We start from the raw sequence: 16,690 nt of genomic DNA, 5'->3' as shown, positions 1-16,690 counted from the left end.
TGACGGAGCAGGCACGTGGCCTACATAAGAACATAAGAAATAGGAGCAGGAGTAGGCCATTCGGCCCCTCGAGCCTGCTCCACCATTTAATAAGATCATGGCTGATCTGATCATGGACTCAGCTCCACTTTCCTGCCCGCTCCCCATAACCTTTTATTCCCTTATCACTCAAAAATCTGATTATCTCCACCTTAAATATATTCAATGCCCCAGCTTCCACAGCTCTCTGAGGCAGTGAATTCCACAGATTTACAATCCTCTGAGAGAAGAAATTCCTCCTCATCTCTGTTTCAAATGGGCAGCCCCTTATTCTAAGACCATGCCCCCTAGTTCTAGTCTCCCCCATCAGTGGAAACATCCTCTCTGCATCCACCTTGTCAAGCCCCCTCATAATCTTATATGTTTCGATAAGATCACCTCTCATTCTTCTGAATTCCAATGAGTAGAGGCCCAACCTACTCAACCTTTCCTCATAAGGCAACCCCCTCATCCCCGGAATCAACCGAGTGAACCTTCTCTGAAGAGACTCCAATGCAAGTTTATCCTTCCTTATATACGGAGACCAAAACTGCACGCAGTACTCCAGGCGTGGCCTCACCAATACCCTGTACAGTTGTAGCAGGACATCTCTGCTTTTATACTCTATCCCCCTTGCAATTGGCCTTCCTGGTCAATTGCTGTACTCCTGCTCCTGTTTCTTATCCAGCTGCCCCTGACAGTGCCAGAGGTTGTGACAGGGCTGATGGGTAGATCCCCAGAGATCCACCCTTTGTCGCAGTCTCTCCCCGTCTACAGATATATCACCTCCGCTCTCCCCGTCGACAGATCCCAGGGCTGATCATGATATGTGTGTTTTTTTAATTCAGCTGGAAAGCTACTTGGTAACGAACAAAAGTATCCTGGAGGTGCTGACCCTGGTCGATTATTCGTGGCAGATTTCCAAAGCTCTCGCCTATCTTGAGGGCGTGAAGGTTGTGCATCGGTAAGTCAGACATTAGTAACCATGAGATAACCAGGTTAAATGTTCGACAGCTCAACAAGGAAATGTACTCCAGGTGCGGCCTCTCTAATACCCTGTACAGTTGCAGCAGGACTTCTCTGCTTTTATACTCTATCCCCCTTGCAATAAAGGCCAACCTTGGCCTTCCTGATCAATTGCTGTACTCCTGCTCCTGTTTCTTATCCAGCTGCCCCTGACAGTGCCAGATGTGATGTGACATCGAGGATGTGACAGAAGAACATAAGAACATAAGAATTGGGAACAGGAGTAGGCCATCTAGCCCCTCGAGCCTGCTCCGCCATTCAACAAGATCATGGCTGATCTGGCCGTGGACTCAGCTCCACTTACCCGCCCGCTCCCCGTAACCCTTAATTCCCTTATTGGTTAAAAATCTATCTATCTGTGACTTGAATACATTCAATGAGCTAGCCTCAACTGCTTCCTTGGGCAGAGAATTCCACAGATTCACAACCCTCTGGGAGAAGAAATTCCTTCTCAACTCGGTTTTAAATTGGCTCCCCCGTATTTTGAGGCTGTGCCCCCTAGTTCTAGTCTCCCCGACCAGTGGAAACAACCTCTCTGCCTCTATCTTGTCTATCCCTTTCATTATTTTAAATGTTTCTATAAGATCACCCATCATCCTTCTGAACTCCAACGAGTAAAGACCCAGTCTACTCAATCTATCATCATAAGGTAACCCCATCGTCTCCAGAATCAGCCTAGTGAATCGTCTCTGTACCCTCTCCAAAGCTAGTATATCCTTCCTTAAGTAAGGTGACCAAAACTGCACGCAGTACTCCAGGTGCAGCCTCACCAATACCCTGATGGAGTCGATGTTCTGGTATTGAGAACATTCAGCTGGTCACGGTGGTGAAATCAGTCTTCAGCGGTAATGTGAAACGGGCCCGTAGCAAATTGGCAGAAATGATTGGCAAAGAAAACTGTCTCCCATGTAACGGCTCTGCCGATTTGGCTGAGAGCGGATCCCCCGGTGTAAAGCTGTCTGCCGATTGGCTAAGAGCGATTTCCCCCCTGGCGTAAAGTTGTCTGCCGATTGGATGAGAGCGATTCCCATTATTGACAAAGAACATAAGAAATAGGAGCAGGAGCAGGCCATACGGCCCATCGAGCCTGCTCCGCCATTTAATACAATCATGGCTGATCCAATCATGGACTCGGGTCCACTTCCCTGCCCGCTCCCCATTACCCCTTATCCCCTTATCGGATAAGAAACTGTCTATCTCTGTCTTAAATTTATTCAATGACCCAGCTTCCTTCCCAAGAGTTCAAACCCTACCGTGGCATGTTGTGAAATTGAATTCAATAATTCTGGGAAGTTTGAGGATCGGAGCCGGAAAATGATCCGGAAATGCTGCCGGCCGCTTGAGAAAATGCAGCGACTGCCCTTCAGGGAAGGGAGCCTGTCACTCGGGCCCTGGTCAGGCCCACACCAGGCTGCGGCCTGCAAATAAACACCTTTCTCCAGCTCACTTTGCCAACAACTTCCCACAGTGGGATTTGAACCCCTGGTACCACGACCACAAGCAGCCATTGTGGATGGACTGTGGGGAACTCTCATTCCAGTCACAACTCCTGTGGTGGACAACACCTGGGTCAAGGGCTTGGCACTTGGGGATGAGGTCTGCTGATAAATATTCACGGGTACGGCCATGATTGGGCCACATCTGGTCACATCCTGTAACTGCACACACAAACTCTCATGCTTTTCATGATTAGAGTTCGATTAAGTGACTATGTTGTCTCTCTCTTGATGTTTATCCTTGGTGCTGACTCCTTCCCTCTCTCAATCTTCTCATTCTTCCTCTCAATGTCTCTCTCCTCTTTCTCCCGATCTCTTTCGGGTGAGGTGTTAAACCGAGGCCCTCGTCTGTTCTCTGGTGAAAGATCCCATGGGACTATTTCAACGCCGAGCAGGGGAGTTCTCCCCGGTGTCCTGGGGCCAATATTTATCCCTCAATCAACATCACAAAAACAGATTATCTGGTCATTATCACATGTGTGCGTGGGAGCTTGCTGTGCGCAAATTGGCTGCTGCGTTTCCCACATTGCAACACTGACTGCACTCCCAAAGTACTTCATTGGCTGTGAAGCGCTTTGAGACGTCCGGTGGTTGTGAACGGTGCTATATAAATGCAAGTCTTTCTCTCTATCTCTGACCATCTGGCTCTCCCCATTTCCCCACTCCAGGGATATAGCGGTGAGGAATGTTCTCGTTGCGACTCCGAATTGCGTGAAGCTGGGCGATTTTGGTCTCTCGCGCTACATCGAAGAAGATAATTACTACAAAGGTAGGAGACAAGCTGTGAAACTCTCAGCAGCGGCAGGAACCTCATTGTGCCCTGCGAGTGTGATGGGGGCGTGTGAACTCTACCAGTGCTCCCGTTCGTGATTCGAACCGTAACACTCTCGTCTCGGAGTAACAAGGTTGTGGGTCCAACTCCAGGGACTCGGGGGGCCCTTAATCCCAGTGCTGACACTCCCAGTGCTGAGAGAGTGCTACACTGTTGGAGGTGCCGTTTCTCGAATGAGACGTTGAACAGCGTCTGCCCTCTCGGGAACAAATAGCAGCATTTTGAAGAAGAGCGAGAGAGTTGTCCGCAGTGCCCTGGCCAATACTTATCCCTCAACCAACATCACTAAAACCGATTATCACATTGCTGTTTGTGGGAGCTTGCTGTGCACAAATTGGCGGCTGCGTTTCCCGACATCGCAACAGTGACTACACTCCAAAAAGTACTTCATTGGCTGTAAGCGCTGTGGGATGTCCTGAGGTTGGGAAAAGGCGCCAGTGTTTTTTCTTTTATATAACCCCGTTAAAGTGTTTGGGGGTGGTTTTAACCTCCAGTGATATCGATTTGGCCGCCTGTTCCTCACCTCCCCCGACCCATGGAGACAGGAACCCTTCCCCCTGAGCCAGACACTGGTGGCCCCGCGGGGTATCTCCCAGTAATTCCAGACCGATTCAACTCTCCACCACCAGGACTGTCCGGGGTGGGGCTCGAACCCTTCACCTCGTGACTCGGAGGGGGATTAATGCCCCTCAGCCAGTGCTCACCCCAGCTCGATGCGAGTGTCCCACTGAGTGTCAGCCCGGTATGTCGAGATCAGCGGGTAACGGTTGGTTGTGTCTCGTGTTCAGGGGCAGGACCAAAGGTGCACAGCGCGCGCCACAACATGTTATTTCAGAACTCAATCCAGAACCACACCTCAGCAAATACAGGAGGACGTGGTCACAGTACCGGAGGGAGAAGGGGTGGCCACTCAGCCCCTCGGGCCTGTTCTACCATTTAATCAGGTCATGCAGTGTGTGATGGGACAGTGTAGAGCGAGCTTTACTGTGTATCTAACCCCGTGCTGTACCTGCCCTGGGAGTGTTTGATGGGACAGTGTAGAGCGAGCTTTACTGTGTATCTAACCCCGTGCTGTACCTGCTCTGGGAGTGTTTGATGGGACAGTGTAGAGGGAGCTTTACTCTGTATCTAACCCCGTGCTGTACCTGCTCTGGGAGTGTTTGATGGGACAGTGTAGAGGGAGCTTTACTCTGTATCTAACCCCGTGCTGTACCTGCTCTGGGAGTGTTTGATGGGACAGTGTAGAGGGAGCTTTACTCTGTATCTAACCCCGTGCTGTACCTGCTCTGGGAGTGTTTGATGGGGACAGTGTAGAGGGAGCTTTACTCTGTATCTAACCCCGTGCTGTATCTGCCCTGGGAGTGTTTGATGGGACAGTGTAGAGGGAGCTTTACTCTGTATCTAACCCCGTGCTGTACCTGCCCTGGGAGTGTTTGATGGGACAGTGTAGAGGGAGCTTTACTCTGTATCTAACCCCCTGTACCTGCCCTGGGAGTGTTTGATGAGACAGTGTAGAGGGAGCTTTACTCTGTATCTAACCCCCTGTACCTGCCCTGGGAGAGTTTGATGGGACAGTGTAGAGGGAGCTTTACTCTGTATCTAACCCCCTGTACCTGCCCTGGGAGTGTTTGATGTTGAGATGAGGTTCAAATACCCTCCCTCGCCAGTATTGGCATACGTTATCTTGATGACAAACGTTTGTGATAAAAAATGAATTTACAACTACCCCTGTGCGGTGCAGAATGTTGTGTGAGTGGAGCAATCCATCAGTGTGCGTGTGTGTGTTAAGGCCGTGTCATTTATTACGCAGCATCGGTGACCAGAATGCCGATTAAATGGATGGCCCCCGAATCCATCAACTTCCGACGTTTCACCTCCGCCAGTGACGTGTGGATGTTCGGTAAGTGAACCGATGCAAGCATGGTGTAACGGTGCGGCAAGTTAGGGCCTCCTCGGGAGGGTGGGCCGAGCAGGGACCCTCCCCTCGAGGGACGGGGGGTCTTGGGGCACGGACCCTCTCCCTGGGGGACGGGGGGTTCTAGGGGCATGGACCCTCTCCCTGGGGGACGGGGGGTTCTAGGGGCAGGGACCCTCTCCCTGGGGGACGGGGGGTCTAGGGGCACGGACCCTCTCCCTGGGGGACGGGGGGTCTAGGGGCACGGACCCTCTCCCTGGGGGACGGTGGGTTCTAGGGGCATGGACGCTCTCCCCAGGGTACGGGGGGTCTAGGGGCACGGACCCTGATACCCGGGGGACGGGGGGTTCTAGGGGCACGGACCCTCTCTCTGGGGGACGGGGGGTCTAGGGGCACGGACCCTCTCCCTGGGGGACGGGGGGTTCTAGGGGCACGGACCCTCTCCCTGGGGGACGGGGGGTTCTAGGGGCACGGACCCTCTCCCTGGGGACGGGGGGTTCTAGGGGCACGGACCCTCTCCCTGGGGGACAGGGGGTTCTAGGGGCACGGACCCTCTCCCTGGGGGACGGGGGGTTCTAGGGGCACGGACCCTCTCCCTGGGGACGGGGGGTCTATAGGCACGGACCCTCTCCCTGGGGACGGGGGGTTCCAGGGGCACGGACCCTCTCCCTGGGGGACGGGGGGTTCTAGGGGCACGGACCCCGATACCCGGGAACGGGGGGTCTAGGGGCACGGACCCTCTCCCTGGGGGACGGGGGGTTCTAGGGGCACGGACCCTCTCCCTGGGGGACCCTCTCCCGGGGGACGAGGGGTTCTTGGGGCACGGACGCTCTCCCTGGGGGACGGGGGGTCTAGGGGCACGGACCCTCTCCCCAGGGTACAGGGGGTCTAGGGGCACGGACCCCGATACCCGGGGGACGGGGGGTCTAGGGGCACGGACCCTGTCCCTGGGGGACGGGGGGTCTAGGGGCACGGACCCTCTCCCTGGGGACGGGGGGTTCTAGGGGCACGGACCCCGATACCCGGGGGACGGGGGGTCTAGGGGCACGGACCCTCTCCCCAGGGTACGGGGGGTCTAGGGGCACGGACCCCGATACCCGGGGGACGGGGGGTCTAGGGGCACGGACCCTCTCCCCAGGGTACGGGGGGTCTAGGGGCACGGACCCCGATACCCGGGGGACGGGGGGGTCTAGGGGCACGGAACCTCTCCCTGGGGGACGGGGGGTTCTAGGGGCACGGACCCTCTCCCTGGGGGACGGGGGGTTCTAGGGGCACGGACCCCGATACCCGGGGGACGGGGGGTCTAGGGGCACGGACCCTCTCCCTGGGGGACAGGGGGTTCTAGGGGCACGGACCCTCTCCCTGGGGGACGGGGGGTTCTAGGGGCACGGACCCCGATACCCGGGGGACGGGGGGTTCTAGGGGCACGGACCCTCTCCCTGGGGGACGGGGGGTTCTAGGGGCATGGACGCTCTCCCTGGGGGACGGTGGGTTCTAGGGGCACGGACCCTCTCCCTGGGGGACGGTGGGGTTCTAGGGGCACGGACCCTCTCCCTGGGGGACGGGGGGTTCTCGGGGCACGGACCCCGATACCCGGGGGACGGGGGGTCTAGGGGCACGGACCCTCTCCCTGGGGGACAGGGGGTTCTAGGGGCACGGACCCCCTCCCTGGGGGACGGGGGGGTTCTAGGGGCACGGACCCCGATACTCAGGGGACGGGGGGTCTAGGGGCACGGACCCTCTCCCTGGGGGACGGGGGGTTCTAGGGGCACGGACCCTCTCCCTGGGGGACGGGGGGTTCTAGGGGCACGGACGCTCTCCCTGGGGGACGGGGGGTTCTAGGGGCACGGACGCTCTCCCTGGGGGACGGGGGGTTCTAGGGGCACGGACCCTCACCCTGGGGGACGGGGGGTTCTAGGGGCACGGACCCACTCCCTGGGGGACGGGGGGTTCCAGGGGCACGGACCCTCTCCCTGGGGACGGGGGGTTCTAGGGGCACGGACCCCGATACCCGGGGGACGGGGGGTTCTAGGGGCACGGACCCTCTCCCGGGGGACGGGGGGTTCTAGGGGCACGGACCCCGATACCCGGGGGACGGGGGGTCTAGGGGCACGGACCCTCTCCCTGGGGGACAGGGGGTTCTAGGGGCACGGACCCTCTCCCTGGGGGACGGGGGGTCTAGGGGCACGGACCCTCTCCCTGGGGGACAGGGGGTTCTAGGGGCACGGAAACTCTCCCTGGGGGACGGGGGGTTCTAGGGGCACGGACTCTCTCCCTGGGGACGGGGTGTCTAGGGGCACGGACCCTCTCCCTGGGGACAGGGGGTTCCAGGGGCACGGACCCTCTCCCTGGGGGACGGGGGGTTCTAGGGGCACGGACCCCGATACCCGGGGACGGGGGGTCTAGGGGCACGGACCCTCTCCCTGGGGGACGGGGGGTTCTAGGGGCACGGACCCTCTCCCTGGGGGACCCTCTCCCGGGGGACGAGGGGTTCTTGGGGCACGGACGCTCTCCCTGGGGGACGAGGGGTTCCAGGGGCACGGACCCTCTCCCCAGGGTACGGGGGGTCTAGGGGCACGGACCCCGATACCCGGGGGACGGGGGGTCGAGGGGCACGGACCCTCTCCCCAGGGTACAGGGGGTCTAGGGGCACGGACCCCGATACCCGGGGGACGGGGGGTCTAGGGGCACGGACCCTCTCCCTGGGGGACGGGGGGTCTAGGGGCACGGACCCTCTCCCTGGGGACGGGGGGTTCTAGGGGCACGGACCCCGATACCCGGGGGACGGGGGGTCTAGGGGCACGGACCCTCTCCCCAGGGTACGGGGGGTCTAGGGGCACGGACCCCGATACCCGGGGGACGGGGGGTCTAGGGGCACGGACCCTCTCCCCAGGGTACGGGGGGTCTAGGGGCACGGACCCCGATACCCGGGGGACGGGGGGTCTAGGGGCACGGACCCTCTCCCTGGGGGACAGGGGGTTCTAGGGGCACGGACCCTCTCCCTGGGGACGGGGGGTCTAGGGGCACGGACGCTCTCCCTGGAGACGGGGGGTTCTAGGGGCACGGAACCTCTCCCTGGGGGACGGGGGGTTCTAGGGGCACGGACCCTCTCCCTGGGGGACGGGGGGTCTAGGGGCACGGACCCTCTCCCTGGGGGACAGGGGGTTCTAGGGGCACGGACACTCTCCCTGGGGGACGGGGGGTTCTAGGGGCACAGACCCTCTCCCTGGGGGTGTGGGGGTTCTAGGGGCACGGACCCCGATACCCGGGGGACGGGGGGTCTAGGGGCACGGACCCTCTCCCTGGGGGACAGGGGGTTCTAGTGGCACGGACCCTCTCCCTGGGGGACGGGTGGTTCTAGGGGCACGGACCCCGATACCCGGGGGACGGGGGGTTCTAGGGGCACGGACCCTCTCCCTGGGGGACGGGGGGTTCTAGGGGCATGGACGCTCTCCCTGGGGGACGGTGGGTTCTAGGGGCACGGACTCTCTCCCTGGGGGACGGGGGGTTCTAGGGGCACGGACCCTCTCCCTGGGGGACGGGGGGGTTCTAGGGGCACGGACCCTCTCCCTGGGGGACGGGGGGTTCTCGGGGCACGGACCCCGATACCCGGGGGACGGGGGGTCTAGGGGCACGGACCCTCTCCCTGGGGGACAGGGGGTTCTAGTGGCACGGACCCCCTCCCTGGGGGACGGGGGGTTCTAGGGGCACGGGCCCCGATAACCAGGGTACGGGGGGTCTAGGGGCACGGACCCTCTCCCTGGGGGACGGGGGGTTCTAGGGGCATGGACGCTCTCCCTGGGGACGGGGGGTTCTAGGGGCATGGACGCTCTCTCTGGGGGACGGGGGGTTCTAGGGGCACGGACGCTCTCCCTGGGGACGGGGGGTTCTAGGGGCACGGACCCTCTCCCTGGGGGACGGGGGGTTCTAGGGGCACGGACCCCGATACCCAGGGGACGGGGGGTCTAGGGGCACGGACCCTCTCCCTGGGGGACGGGGGGTTCTAGGGGCACGGACGCTCTCCCTGGGGACGGGGGGTTCTAGGGGCACGGACCCTCTCCCGGGGGACGGGGGGGTTCTAGGGGCACGGATCCCGATACCCGGGGGACGGGGGGTCTAGGGGCACGGACCCTCTCCCTGGGGGACGGGGGGTTCTAGGGGCACGGACGCTCTCCCTGGGGGACGGGGGGTTCTAGGGGCACGGACGCTCTCCCTGGGGGACGGGGGGTTCTTGGTGCACGGAACCTCTCCCTGGGGGACGGGGGGTTCTAGGGGCACGGACCCTCTCCCTGGGGGACGGGGGGTTCCAGGGGCACGGACCCTCTCCCTGGGGACGGGGGGGTTCTAGGGGCACGGACCCCGATACCCGGGGGACGGGGGGTTCTAGGGGCACGGACCCTCTCCCGGGGGACGGGGGGTTCTAGGGGCACGGACCCCGATACCCGGGGGACGGGGGGTCTAGGGGCACGGACCCTCTCCCTGGGGGACAGGGGGTTCTAGGGGCACGGACCCTCTCCCTGGGGGACGGGGGGTTCTAGGGGCACATACCCTCTCCCCGGGACGACGGGGCTTTTCTAATGGGACACGGATCCTGTCCCCTGGGGGAAGGCGGGTGAGGCTCAGCGGGATCATTCAGCGATGGAAACTTGCCGTCCTTACCCGGTCCGGCCTGCATGTGACTCCTGTCCCACACCAACATAGTTAACTCTTAACTGCCCCCTGAATTGGCCGAGCAGGACCTTCCGTTTTATCAAACCACTTAGCAGGGGTTATAGAAGAAATCAGAAGAGGATTGGTAATAAATGCCGGCCTTGCAGCTACATCCACATCCCGAGAATGAATTAATAAATCGGATCAATGCATCCAGCAGCATGAGGCCACGAGTCGACCCTGCCCCGCCCCTCGACCCTGCCCCGACCCTGCCCCGCCCCTCGACCCTGACCCGCCCCTCGACCCTGACCCGCCCCTCGGGCCTGCCCCGTCCCTCCGGCCTCTCGACCCTGCCCCACCCCTCCATCCCCTGGACCCTGCTCCGGCCCCTCGACCCTGCCCCACCCCTCCAACCCCTGGACCCTGCTCCGGCCCCTCGACCTTGCCCCACCCCTCCAACCCCTGGACCCTGCTCCGGCCCCTGGACCCTGCCCCACCCCTCCAACCCCTGGACCCTGCTCCGGCCCCTGGACCCTGCCCCACCCCTCCAACCCCTGGACCCTGCTCCGGCCCCTCGACCCTGCCCCGTCCCTTGTCCCTGCCCCGTCCCTCCGGCCCCTCGACCCTGCCCCGTCCCTCGGCCTTGCCCCGGCCCCTCCGGCCCCTCGACCCTGCCCCACCCCTCCAACCCCTGGACCCTGCTCCGGCCCCTCGACCCTGCTCCGGCCCCTCGACCCTGCCCCGCCCCCTCCGGCCCCTCGACCCTGCCCCGTCCCTCGACCTTGCCCCGCCTCCTCCGGCCCCTCGTCCCTGCCCCGCCCCTCCAGCTCCTCGACTCTGCTCCGCCCCTCGACCCTGCCCCTCCGGCCCCGTTCCTCTGGCCCCGTTCGGTGAGACTGTGGCTGATCTGTGACCTAACTCCATTTACCTGCCTTTGATCGATACCACTCCTGCCCTGACCTAACAAACGTCCATCGATGTCAGTCTTCAAAATATCAATCCAGTCCCAGCACCCAGGGCCTTTTGGGGGCGAGAGTCCAAGATGCACACCTCCCTTTGTGTGAACAAGTGCTCCCTGATTTCTTGTCTGAACGGCCTGGCTCTAATTTTAAGATTGTGCTCCCTTGTTTTGGATTCCCCGACCAGAGCAAATAGCTTCTCTCGATACAGTGTCCGGGTACCGAGCTCTGGATCCTCTTGTGGATGAGACGTTAAACCCAGGCCCTGTCTGCTCTCGGGTGGATGTAAATGATCCCAGGGCACTATTTCGAAGAAGAGCATGGAGCTCTTCCCAGTGTCCTGGGCCAATATTTATCCCTCAATCAACATCAATAAAACACATTATCTGGTCATTATCACATCGCTGTGTGTGGGAGCTTGCTGTGCACAAGTTGGCTGCCGCATTTCCCACATTACAACAGGGACTACACTCCAAAAGTACTTCATGGGCTGTAAAGTGCTTTGAGACGTCCGGTGGTGGTGAAAGGTGCTATATAAGTGAAATTTATTTTTATTGGAAGCTATTGCAGACTCGGCACTGGGAATGTGCCAATGCTATTGTGGGTGAGCAGGCCAGACTCGGTGTGGTTGGGCCCTGGGCTTGGGCTCCGTGGCCCGCGGCTGGAAATGGAATGGAAGCAAGGAGGGAAAGCTCTCCTGCTCCTCACAGTGCAGTGGTTGGTGCCGAGTGAAGGATAGGCCGGTGATACCAGACCCCACGGTCAATCACCGTCTCAGCGCACCCTGCCCAGGTATCTGGGGCTCGGCTCATCGGGAGCCGGCGGGGCGGTGAAATCGGTCAGACACTGCCGACAGTGACTGCTGTACACCCATCCCATTATCCTTTCCACCCGCCTCAATGCAAAAGCTGATTGTGTGGGCTGTGAAACGTTCGGGGGAATTCGCCCTCACATTCCCGTCCAAAAGTAACGTCTCTGCGATCCCTTCACCTCCTCACCTGCCCTCCGCAGTCTCTCAGTCTTTGGGTGGTGGTGGTGGTGTTGTAGCTGGTGGTGGTGTAGTTGTTGTTGTAGTTTCGAGGGACTGCCTCTGATTGACGTTGTTGTTGTTGTAGGTGTCTGCATGTGGGAGATCCTGAGTTTCGGGAAGCAGCCGTTTTTCTGGCTGGAGAATCGGGATGTGATCGGACTGTTGGAACGCGGAGACCGTCTGCCCAAGCCGGAGTTCTGCCCTCCCACACTCTACACACTGATGAACCGCTGCTGGAACTATGAACCTCGGGAACGGCCAAAGTTCACCGAAATAGTCTGCTCATTAAGGTAAGAATATTGGCTCACAAATGGATTGCGGCTCAAGTCCAAAACCGCTCAACTGTCAGAGGAAAATAATTCGATCGTAGTAACCCTCTCCCCAGCCAGATGCTGAGTGACAGTGTGAGGGAGCTGGATTAACATCAGTACAGATACAGTCAGTAACGCAGGGTGCTGGGGGAGAGGGGTTACTGAGTGGCAGTGTGAGGGAGCTGGATTAACATCAGTACAGATACAGTCAGTAACACAGGGTGCTGGGGGAGAGGGGTTACTGAGTGACAGTGTGAGGGAGCTGGATTAACATCAGTACAGATACAGTGAGTAACACAGGGCGCTGGGGGAGAGGGGTTACTGAGTGACAGTGTGAGGGAGCTGCATTAACATCAGTAGAGATACAGTCAGTAACACAGGGTGCTGGGGGAGAGGGGTTACTGAGTGACAGTGTGAGGGAGCTGGATTAACATCAGTACAGATACAGTCAGTAACACAGGGTGCTGGGGGAGAGGGGTTGCTGAGTGACAGTGTGAGGGAGCTGGATTAACATCAGTACAGATACAGTCAGTAACACAGGGTGCTGGGGGAGAGGGGTTACTGAGTGACAGTGTGAGGGAGCTGGATTAACATCAGTACAGATACAGTCAGTAACACAGGGTGCTGGGGGAGAGGGGTTACTGAGTGACAGTGTGAGGGAGCTGGATTAACATCGGTACAGATACAGTCAGTAACACAGGGCGCTGGGGGAGAGGGGTTACTGAGTGACAGTGTGAGGGAGCTGGATTAACATCAGTACAGATACAGTCAGTAACACAGGGTGCTGGGGGAGAGGGGTTACTGAGTGACAGTGTGAGGGAGCTAGATTAACATCAGTACAGATACAGTCAGTAACACAGGGTGCTGGGGGAGAGGGGTTACTGAGTGACAGTGTGAGGGAGCTGGATTAACATCAGTACAGATACAGTGAGTAACACAGGGTTCTGGGGCAGAGGGGTTACTGAGTGATAGTGTGAGGGAGCTGGATTAACATCAGTACAGATACAGTCAGTAACACAGGGTGCTGGGGGAGAGGTGCTACTGAGTGACAGTGTGAGGGAGCTGGATTAACATCAGTACAGATACAGTCAGTAACACAGGGTGCTGGGGGAGAGGAGTTACTGAGTGACAGTGTGAGGGAGCTGGATTAACATCAGTACAGATACAGTCAGTAACACAGGGTGCTGGGTGAGAGGGGTTACTGAGTGACAGTGTGAGGGAGCTGGATTAACATCAGTAGAGATACAGTCAGTAACACAGGGCACTGGGGGAGAGGGGTTACTGAGTGACAGTGTAAGGGAGCTGGATTAACATTAGTGGAGATACAGTCAGTAACACAGGGTGCTGGGGGAGAGGGGTTACTGAGTGACAGTGTGAGGGAGCTGGATTAACATCAGTACAGATACAGTCAGTAACACAGGGTGCTGGGGGAGAGGGGTTACTGAGCGACAGTGTGAGAGAGCTGGATTAACATCAGTACAGATACAGTCAGTAACACAGGGCGCTGGGGGAGAGGAGTTACTGAGTGATAGTGTGAGGGAGCTGGATTAACATCAGTACAGATACAGTCAGTAACACAGGGTGCTGGGGGAGAGGGGTTACTGAGTGACAGTGTGAGGGAGTTGGATAAACATCAGTACAGATACAGTCAGTAACACAGGGGTGCTGGGGGAGAGGAGTTACTGAGTGACAGTGTGAGGGAGCTGGATTAACATCAGTACAGATACAGTCAGTAACACAGGGTGCTGGGTGAGAGGGGTTACTGAGTGACAGTGTGAGGGAGCTGGATTAACATCAGTACAGATACAGTCAGTAACACAGGGCACTGGGGGAGAGGGGTTACTGAGTGACAGTGTAAGGGAGCTGGATTAACATTAGTGGAGATACAGTCAGTAACACAGGGTGCTGGGGGAGAGGGGTTACTGAGTGACAGTGTGAGGGAGCTGGATTAACATCAGTACAGATACAGTCAGTGACACAGGGTGCTGGGGGAGAGGGGTTACAGAGTGACAGTGTGAGGGAGCTGGATTAACATCAGTAGAGATACAGTCAGTGACATAGTGCGCTGGGGGAGAGGGGTTACTGAGTGACAGTGTGAGAGAGCTGGATTAACATCAGTACAGATACAGTCAGTGACACAGGGCTCTGGGGGAGAGGGGTTACTGAGTGACAGTGTGAGGGAGCTGGATTAACATCAGTACAGATACAGTCAGTAACACAGGGTGCTGGGGGAGAGGGGTTACTGAGTGACAGTGTGAGGGAGCTGGATTAACATCAGTACAGATACAGTCAGTAACACAGGGTGCTGGGGGAGAGGGGTTACTGAGTGACAGTGTGAGGGAGCTGGATTAACATCAGTGGAGATACAGTCAGTAACACAGGGTGCTGGGGGAGAGGGGTTACTGAGTGACAGTGTGAGGGAGCTGGATTAACATCAGTACAGATACAGTCAGTAACACGGCGCTGGGGGAGAGGGGTTACTGAGTGACAGTGTGAGGGAGCTGGATTAACATCAGTACAGATACAGTCAGTAACACAGGGTGCTGTGGGAGAGGGGTTACTGAGTGACAGTGTGAGGGAGCTGGATTAACATCAGTACAGATACAGTCAGTAACACAGGGCGCTGGGGGAGAGGGGTTACTGAGCGACAGTGTGAGGGAGCTGGATTAACATCAGTACAGATACAGTCAGTAACACAGGGCGCTGGGGGAGAGGGGTTACTGAGTGACAGTGTGAGGGAGCTGGATTAACATCAGTACAGATACAGTCAGTAACACGGTGCTGGGGGAGAGGGGTTACTGAGTGACAGTGTGAGGGAGCTGGATTAACATCAGTACAGATACAGTCAGTAACACAGAGTGCTGGGGGAGAGGGGTTACTGAGTGACAGTGTGAGGGAGCTGGATTAACATCAGTACAGATACATTCTCTGTGTGACTGGGCAGTGGTCCGTGGATGCGGGCTCTGACTGGCAGGAGTTGTTTCTCATGCCCCGCTGGGTCTGTTGTGCCCCCCTCAGTGACATTCACCAGATGGAGATCGAGCAGCAGAAGGAGAGGAAGTACTGTACCCAGCGTCGCCTCACAACCCGCAACACCAACAGCATCATCGGGGTCAACGAGCCTCCGCCAAAGGTACGGGTCAGCGGCATACCGCACACGATAGACTCGATGATGTATTTAACAGTAAATGCCCTTCGATCAGTATTACTGTCGGACGCAGCAGACACAGAACTTTCATCCCCTTCCAGACAGCACTCCAAACCTGGCTCTATAGAATGGTGTATTTATTGTCAATCACTTCTCCCTCCCAATGGCTCGCTTCATGGGAATTTTTCACTTCTGCTTTAAATAACCTCTCTGGGGAGACAGTGGAAAGCAACAAACACCTCTATTTATATAGCGCCTTTAACGTCGTGAAATGTACCAAGACGTTTCACAGATAATATTTGACACCGAGCCGCATAAGGAGAAATTCTGGCATGTGACCAAAAGCTTGGTCAAAGAGGTAGGTTTTAATGTTGGAAAATGTTGGAGTCCATTATTAAAGAAGCAGTAGCAGGACATTTGGAAAAACATAATTCGGTCAGGCAGAGCCAGCATGGATTTATGAAGGGGAAGTCATGTTTGACAAATTTGCTGGAATTCTTTGAGGATGTAACGAACAGGATGGATAAAGGGGAACCAGTGGATGTGGTGTATTTGGACTTCCAGAAGGCATTTGACAAGGTGCCACATAAAAGGTTACTGCACAAGATAAAAGTTCACGGGGTTGGGGGTAATATATTAGCATGGATAGAGGATTGGCTACTAACAGAAAACAGAGAGTTGGGATAAATGGTTCATTCTCGGGTTAGCAATCAGTAACTAGTGGTGTGCCGCAGGGATCAGTGCTGGGACCCCAACTATTTACAATCTATATTAAAAACTTGGATGAAGGGACCGAGTGTAACGTAGCCAAGTTTGCGGATGATACAAAGCTGGGAGGAAAAGCAATGTGTGAGGAGAACACAAAAAATCTGCAAAAGGACATAGACAGGCTAAGTGAGTGGGCAAAAATTTGGCAGATGGAGTATAATGTTGGAGAGTGCAAGGTCATGCATTTTGGCAGAAAAAAATGAAAGAGCAAGTTATTATTTTAATGGAGAAAGATTGCAAAGTGCTGCAGTACAGCGGGACCTGGGGGTACTTGTGCATGAAACACAAAAGGATAGTATGCAGGTACAGCAAGTGATCAGGAAGGTCAATGGAATCTTGGCCTTTATTGCAAAGGGGATGGAGTATAAAAGCAGGGAAGTCTTGCTACAGTTATACAGGGTATTGGTGAGGCCACACCTGGAATATTGTGCGACATGTGTGTGCACTGGGTCCATGCAGCAGAGCAGGTCCTGGTTAACCCTTGCCACTGGATAAAGGCCGAGCTCTGTCAAGCCCCGTGTGGTGGCTGGTGTGCAA

The 16,690-nt window shown here is 57.6% G+C and overlaps 1 protein-coding gene across 3 annotated transcripts in view; it reads left to right on the top strand.

Moving 5' to 3' along the window:
- The window catches only part of LOC139272919 (protein-tyrosine kinase 2-beta-like), a 256,360-nt gene that overhangs the window by 183,256 nt on the left and 56,414 nt on the right, over positions 1-16,690 (top strand). For all 3 annotated transcript variants that reach the window (XM_070889030.1, XM_070889028.1, XM_070889029.1), the window contains exons 18-22: positions 867-982; positions 3,209-3,309; positions 5,183-5,272; positions 12,012-12,216; positions 15,256-15,370. In XM_070889030.1, the coding sequence (XP_070745131.1) occupies positions 867-982; positions 3,209-3,309; positions 5,183-5,272; positions 12,012-12,216; positions 15,256-15,370 (627 nt within the window). The remainder of the gene's footprint in view (positions 1-866; positions 983-3,208; positions 3,310-5,182; positions 5,273-12,011; positions 12,217-15,255; positions 15,371-16,690) is intronic.

This window comes from Pristiophorus japonicus, chromosome 9 (genome assembly GCF_044704955.1).
Source record: "Pristiophorus japonicus isolate sPriJap1 chromosome 9, sPriJap1.hap1, whole genome shotgun sequence".
In the NCBI taxonomy this organism is placed as follows: domain Eukaryota; kingdom Metazoa; phylum Chordata; class Chondrichthyes; family Pristiophoridae; genus Pristiophorus; species Pristiophorus japonicus.
This window is presented reverse-complemented; position numbering and strand designations above follow the sequence as displayed.